At 42.2% G+C, this 7942-nt stretch overlaps 1 protein-coding gene across 2 annotated transcripts in view; it reads left to right on the top strand.

Moving 5' to 3' along the window:
• Window positions 1-5299: 5299 nt before the first annotated feature.
• LOC120904044 (T-box protein H15-like) overlaps window positions 5300-7942 on the top strand; it is a 52145-nt gene continuing 49502 nt past the window's right edge. For both annotated transcript variants that reach the window (XM_040313766.1, XM_040313765.1), the window contains exon 1: window positions 5300-6193. In XM_040313766.1, the coding sequence (XP_040169700.1) occupies window positions 6016-6193 (178 nt within the window). In that variant the 5' untranslated portion in view covers window positions 5300-6015. The remainder of the gene's footprint in view (window positions 6194-7942) is intronic.

Raw genomic sequence — 7942 nt, 5'->3', positions numbered from 1 at the left:
CACTTAAAACAAATTTCCACGACTCATTATTCTATATAGGAAAATTTCGTATTATTTATACATTTTTCTTAATTTTGTTTTCAAAAAGTTTACGTAAAATTATTTTATAACGTTGATATACAACACTTGGTTGATTGCTTCATGTGGGAAAAGATCGTGTAGTTAGCAATTCTTTATCGCTATTCATTATGGTGTGTGGCATTTTCTTGAGGCAAAGGATGATGTATAAACTTTGCCTCGGCCTCTAATTAACACACCAAAATGTGGAATTCCGTTTATAAATGTTTTGATGGAAATACTTGAATGGATGTTATGTATGATTTTGATTTAAATTAATTATTTGTACTAAATTGCAATAACTGTGCGCCTACAAGATTCCCTGTAAATGTTTAAAATGCATTACTTACAACTAGATGTGGTCTATTTTCTTCCCTCTTTTTCCAAATTCAAATTACAAAATCAACCTTATTCATTGCTATTCATGGCAAAAATCCACCAAATGTCATTAATTTACTGCTACAGAAGCTAGACTAGACTTTGGTTGAAATTTTGATCTCAGGTAAGCAGCCTTCTAGGTCGTAATCTTGCCCTCATTATTACCAGTTTTCAAGAATCTTTGCTTCTCAAGCTCACCACTACGCCATGCTATAAAGTTGTAGCCCAACACGTTCGTTCGCATGATTCACGTTTGCCTCACGTTTTTACTGCTACGCACCCGGAAGGAGAGCATAAAATCATAAATAGTTTGATTCATTTGTTTATTGTGTGCTCAGGATTTGGAGCGCTTCGAGAACGAGCAAACGGGAACGTTGTTTCTGGCTGCTGAAAGAATTTCGAGCACGGAATCAACTTCTAAGCGCGGTTCTGTCTCCCAGTACCAAAAAGAGGTCCATGGCCGAGGGTTTTCTTACGCCGTTTCGGCGACAAAATGGAGTTATGCACCGTGCTTTACAAGAGTTTGTGCCTGTGTGGCTGCGCGTAGCCTACAGTCAAAGCTAAGGTGAAGAAACCCTAGCGCGCGCGTTTGTGGCGCGTACTCTATTCGTCGGGGGGCAAACAAAACACGAATCTTACACAAACACACAAACCGCTGACACACCAGAAGACGCAGGAGCCACCGGAGAAGGAAGTGATCGTAAATCTTTCCGGTGAGTGGTTTATGGTCTGAAGTGTAAATAAAGGCACCCCGGCCCAAAAGCCCCGACCCCGTTGGAGTTGGAAGACAACAGCAGCGGTAGGAGCGGTCGCCGCCAGAAGGAGATCACACCTTTTTCGGGGATTGTTTTCTGGATAGGCTTTTGAACACGCCAGAGACGCTCGGGCTTCACATTCGGTCATGTTGTGAGTACAATGGTTTACCGGTGCCATTCTTCTTCTTGTTCTCCTCCTCCTCCTCCGAGCGATTGGGATCGGGCGGGTAAAGGCAGCATCTTTGAAAAGCAAAACGCAAAACCGCATGCTGTGGAGTGTGAAGAAGAGTGATGCTCCTTGGCAGTGGCAGTTGGCTGGGTCTTGCCAATGTCCACACAACACACCACACCGGCACGTCTTCGAGGGGTGTGCGTATAATGTGCAAGCTTTTGATGCGTCACCTAGGTTTTGCGTTGCGCTTTGCGGTGTCGCGCTTGGCATCTGGGCAAACCCAGGAAGGACAGACAGGAAGAAGAAAGCACACATACACACACACATCGGCCGGCTGACTGGAGGATGGGATTGTTAATTTGATGAAAATGGGCTTGGTAAGTTGTCACTCGGAGCCCAGTGCCTGGTTGAATGGCGGCCGCTAGCGGTCTCGGCTGCCGGAGAACTAACGAGGGCTCCACCCGTTGACAGATATTAATGGAAGTTGGCTGGGGTAGCCGTGTGCCGTGGGTAGAGGCCGATGGAACTGGATCGATACAGTGCTTAGAAACCGTTGGAACGGTACCTTTAGCTCGTGCCAACGATGAATAATACTACGCACGGAATGGCTCAATATGATGGTTGTTCTTTTTCGTAGTCGACAACTGCAGTCTCGGGCAGTGTCAGTAGAGACTAGGAAATGAGTTTTTATTCAAAGTAACATCTAATTCAAATTTAAAAAAGCTAAAAAACTAGATGCATTATTGAAAGGAGGACTACACATAAAGTGTTTCAGTGTCAGTTTCCAATGTGTTGTGCATTATTTACTACTCGCGAGTTAGTTTTCAACAACTGCCATTTATTTTATTTCAGTAACAATGTGTTTTCAGTTTTCCTAAACGATTTTCAACGCGTAACAAAGCGCTGTCACACTGTATCCAGATTGAGAAGATGAATAGTGTTTTTCGGAGTTGAACCTTAAGATACAAATTGTCAAAAACTTGAGGTCCTAATATCACGAAATATTATATATATTACTAGAATAGAATACGCCTGCATGCTAAATAACTTTAGATGCATAATTACACAAGTCCTATCTCAAGGACTTTGTTGGTATTTTATCTTTAATTCTGCTGAGTAGATGTTTTTATCTCTTAGGACTCTTAATGTTCAACCTCTTCTTCTTCTTCTATTTGGCGTAACGTCCTACGCAGACATGCCGGCCTTTACAGGCTTTCAAAACTTAATATTCTTAATATTCAACTATCCGTCTCTTTTATGATCCTCATGAAGTTTGTTGCTTTATCATATCCACATAAAGTTTGTTGCAAGTTATTGTATTTCAAATTCAAACTCTTTTTATTAGTTTATGCGGGGGCGGTCCCGTGGTACAGTCGTCAACTCGAACGACTCAATAACAAACCCGTCATGGGTTCAAACCTAGAATGGACCGTCTCGCCATAGCAAGGATTGACTCTCTGGCTGTGTGGTAATGAATTAAGTTTTGAAAGCCCGTATAGGCCTGCATGTCCACGTAAGACGTTACGCCAAATAGAAGAAGTTATTAGTTTTTATGCTCCAGGTTACTCCGTCCGTACCTAGGCTGGTTATTAAATACGAAAATGAGAATAACGATGGTTAAATATTCCAAGCTTGAATTATTCTTCTGGAAATTATAGTTTTGGTTGTGTACATTCAAAATATGAATTGATTTTTAAAATGATTTAATTAGAGATACTCGAAATTAAATACCTATTGTTTGAATGTTTAAAAGTATTTTTAAAGGTGCGAAATCGATTAAACGTTAAAAAAACTAAATCTCATATCTGTGTTAGAATTTTCCAGTACCAACCTAATGCCACATGTTCGCGTTCCGAAATTTGGCGCGTAGCTACAACAGTCTTCGACCCCTTACCACCCATCAGGTCGATCGAGCACCGTTTCGCACCGTTGCGCCATCACGATGTTTCCGCTTGATGTGGCTCGATTTTATCCCGAGAAAGCTTGTTCACTTTGGTGTTTATTTGCCAATGGTGCCTCTCTCTAAATACCATCCCCAGCTGCCGTGTCCCGTCGTAGCGTTCGGCAGCGTATTCCCTCCACCTTTCGCCACCTACGGATGGAACCTGTTGGGGCGCGGCAACGTTGAACCGTCCCGCACACAGGGGAAAACATACTTAACGAATGAAGAAATCAGCTACGGCGCTCGCTGAGCTAAAAAGGACGAGACGCGCCGTTAAATGTCACCTCATCTTCGCACCTCGAAATGAGCTGCAAGCAAAGTGACAACCGGCTGACACCGTGTACGCCGTGTGTCTGTTTTCTTGGTATGTGTTTTCATTTTCGCAAAAATGTGATCATTAATATTCCCGCCCGTTCAGCTCCCGTTCCTCCGCTTGGTTCTTTGCAGAAGCTATCTTCACGTACTTTTTTGCTGTTGTTGTGTGACTAGCACCATCTAGCGACAATTTACCTCACGCTAGCGAGGTCGTTAAAAAGTGTAAAATGTCGATCGAGGCCACGCTTCGGTTACGGAATTTCGGGCACGTAGCGGTAGTAAATGAACGCCAGAATCCTTCGCTTGGAATGCGTACACACACACATAGACTGAGAAATGTCCTGCTCCACCGGGGAGCGCTGGTAATGCTCGCGAAATGTGAATGTTAATTTTACGAGACGCGAAGAACACATTAAAAAACTCTGTGGCTCTCGAAAACACGGTTTGCCATCGTCGACAGAACCGTTTTCGAGGTAATAATAATGGGGTGTTGGGTGAAGCGATGGCCGCGAACGAACACGGGTTGTTGAGAAATGGTGCTGAAAAATGTGTTTGAAGCGTGTTCGAAGGGGGAAAGGGTACAAGAGGGGGGTCTAAAAAGAGGTGACTATTGGGAACGTTATCTGCTAGGAAACGATGGGGTGTTATGCGAAGAAAAGCAATAAAGCACGCTATGAATATTGAAATTTATTTTAAATATTTTATAAGTAAGGAAAGAGTAAGAAAATATTAGCTCTTATTGTCAGGAAACATAAATTAAAATCAAAAACGAATGACAAAATCGTACAAATAGCACAAAAATAAAAGAAATAAAACACAAAAGTGAAATAATTGCAGAATGATGTGTCAAAATGATATAGTAAAATCACTACCGATATATTTTGAATAAAAATTTCTAATTTAAAGCATCATTCATCAGCTTGAAGGAATACAAAAGCAAATTCAGATTGCAATCCGGGTGTCAAACTTAAGGCGCTCACCAGTGTAAGCGAACGAGCAGGTGAGTGGTGAGAAGTGAGACTGAACTCACGCGTCTCACAGCAGAGTGAGCTGAGAACTCACACACGCGAGAGAGTAAGTGAGCGCATTCTTCCACGCAGTAGGCGGAGCTATGAGCTAGCCCTTCTCGTTCGTTTTATTGCGTGGAACACGGGAATGCAATTTTCATCACAAAAGGAATAGAAAAAAAACACAAGAAGAAAAGAAGAAAATAATCTCACAATCTTGAAATAAGTGTTTTGCTTTGTCGGGGCCCTTCCCAACCGTGTAGCGGCGTGTTTGTGTGTGTAAAGCCATGTCAGCGCTGTCCGTTGCGCTACCCTACCGAACGAAATATGCTCCCCTTATTTAGGATTGGGGGTAGCTTTGAATGGACACTACCACCAGCGCACGTCAATCCACAGCCCACACACACGCACACGGGTTGGAAAAGCAACATTGCTCGGAGCAGTTTCTGCAGTGAGAAGAAGTACAGCAGCAGCAAAAAATAAACGAAAAAGCAAAGAATCCAAACTCACCAGTCCCCCCCCACGGGGGGGCAAAATTGTTTGTGTATGGTTTGCGCTTCGTTGTCGCTGGGCCGTTTTGCTGGTTGCTCTCCTCGCACGGTACGCGAACGCGAAGAGCGCACCCTGCGAATGGCGGCCATGATATGCATTCTCCCTTTGCAGTTTGCTTGCTACCGGCGCACACGTAAGCACACGTACGCAGCGAACGTACCCGTCGCGCGAAAAGGTATCCGCGAAGCAAAAACTACAACGGTGCGGAGTACGTACGAACTGGACGCGCGCGCGTGTGTATTATTTTACCCTGTCTTGGGGCAGTTTGCCGTTTGCGTATGCTTTTAAGGGTGTGTGGTTGTTTTTATTTCTCCGTTGTTTTGGTACCGAATTTTTCACACATTCAGCGTCGCAGCGTCAAAACTAGAGCTATTTTTTGTTCGGTATCTCTGCTGATTTTCGGTTGCGTGAACATATAAACAGAAAATAAATAAATAAAATCCGGTTTGGCAGCGATTATCAGTGCGGGCAGGCGGAGTGGTGACCGCGCTCGAAAAGTTCCATTAATATTTGACCCCTCCCCCCCTCCCGCTAAACTTCTCCAAAAGGAAAATGGCTCGCGGATGTGTTGAAACGATTGGCTTTGGCGCTATCGAGTGGTTCGGTTTCTATCGGTGATGCTTTGCTGTGCTCTATTGAATTTGTCGCTGTTTGAAGTAGAAAACATACCGAGAGGTGATTGTTCGTTCTTGTGTTGAGTTGGAGGTTTGGAAATAAATAAAGAAAAATATTCAGTTCCCGCCTGTTGACGCGTCGAGTGGTGCAGAAGTGAATAGTGAAGAATTGTGGTGGCCGATATTCTGGGGTTAGAAGGAAGAAACAAAACAGAAAAAAAACATGTTGCTAGGAACGCAAACACACGCAGGAGCGGCTACGGTGGCAGCGGCAGCAGCTGCAGCAGCAGCAGCACTGGTTGCATCGAAAACGGGAAGCAGTGGGACAGATTTTTCAATCGCCGCCATTATGGCACGCGGTGGCAACAGCTCGAGCCGGGAGCCATCGGAGCGAAGCAGCAGTAAGTTGATCGGGAAGCGGGCTGTCGCACCAAAAGTGCGTCTCAAATGACTTACAGAGGTTTTAGGTTTTAATTGGAAAGAATGTGACGAAGATGCTTTATCATACTAACAACTAGCATTTTCAATTAATTATGATTTTCTAAGGATTTTTGTCTGTATTTTACTTAATGATAGAGGTCTTAGTGAACAAAGGGCTGAGCCTTCGGCTATGGTTTACTGTTGAAGGCTCAAAATGTAGTTGCGTTACAGCTTTCTCGTTTGTTTCCTGACCAGCAAACCATACGCAACATTGATTGCGCTCGTTGATTGAAGGCAACCGAATCGAACCGTAGTGAAACATTGTTTGAAATTGGCACGGATTTGCTGCGAACAGACAAACATGTTGTACGCTAATATGAAGTGATCATGTAACGAACATGGGGAAGTAATGCTTAACATAAGTTATACACAATTATACTAATTTCAAACAAACAAAATTTGGAAAATTTGCGTTGAATTCATTCAATATACTAAACAAATTTATGGTTTTTATTGGAATTTACCGATGTCTAACTAAAAACATTCATTTTACCCAAAATGAGCCCAAAAGCAAACAATCTAAAGGAAAAATTTAATATTCAACTTTGTCATCATGCTGCATCACGCAATCACTAGCCTGTGAAGAGCGTATTTGTTTAACGCTAGTCACCCCACAAACATTAGTTTTAAACTCTTTTCGGCATAGGAAAGACACACACACACACACATATACACACAGCAGAATAAAATCCAATTTGGAGCAATCATCACACAACTCGACACCGAAATGAGTTGTGGCGTACGGTCGTTGAAGGGGGAATGAAACAAAAAAACGGTTAAGCTTATGCAACTCCAAAGCATGTGTAACCGTTAGGGCATCTGAAGAGATCAAACGAGACAAGAGATCAAAGGGAAATGGTGGTTGAATGGGGTTTTGAAATACATGTTTTTTTTTGTTGGATGTATTGTTAATGGCCGTTCGATTAGATTTGTACTTAAAAGAAGACATAATTGGTGTTTTTCTTGATTTGTGATTTATTTTATAAATATTATGGTGTAGGCAGAAATATTGTTTTAAAGTTATCATAGGTTAATACATTTTAAGCTTGTTTGTTCTGTAAATCCAAAATGATGAGAGATAATGGTTAAAGGGATAATGGGTAAGGATAATGATTTAAAAGTAGTATTCAAATATGAAACATTGACCCTAAACTATTGCAAATCCCATTCTAAGAAGAACAAGATTTTTATGTAATTTATAGGAAATATTACAATATACAAAAAAAAAAAAAACGATTTTCTTTAATTTAGCTTTAGCAAGAGCTTCATTTTATGCCAAACGTTTTTATGCCATTGCCTTCTTGAGTTTTGGTAAGTTTTGTTATTAAAACAACTTCTTAGCCATTGTTTTATTGCTTCCTGACATCATATACAATGTAATATTGATGCATTTTCCGTCACACGTCAGCAATTGCACAACTTCACTGCATTAACACACCATGTACTCTTGCCACGCTTCTTTACGCTAATCGGAACAAATCGTGCTCATCCTAATACGCTAATCTCGATGCACTGCAGCCCATGGGCAGAACACATCATGACGGGGACGGGTAAAATAACGCCAACAATTTACACACCCTAATGATATGTTTGCTACCGAACACACGGGTAGTTTTGTAGTAGCAATCGATGGCTCGATATCACAGATCACCTGATCGCGATAGCCACCA

Source organism: Anopheles arabiensis, chromosome 3 (assembly GCF_016920715.1).
Source record: "Anopheles arabiensis isolate DONGOLA chromosome 3, AaraD3, whole genome shotgun sequence".
NCBI classification, from domain to species: domain Eukaryota; kingdom Metazoa; phylum Arthropoda; class Insecta; order Diptera; family Culicidae; genus Anopheles; species Anopheles arabiensis.
Note: the sequence above shows the minus strand (reverse complement) of the source record. Positions and strands in the feature narration are given on the sequence as shown.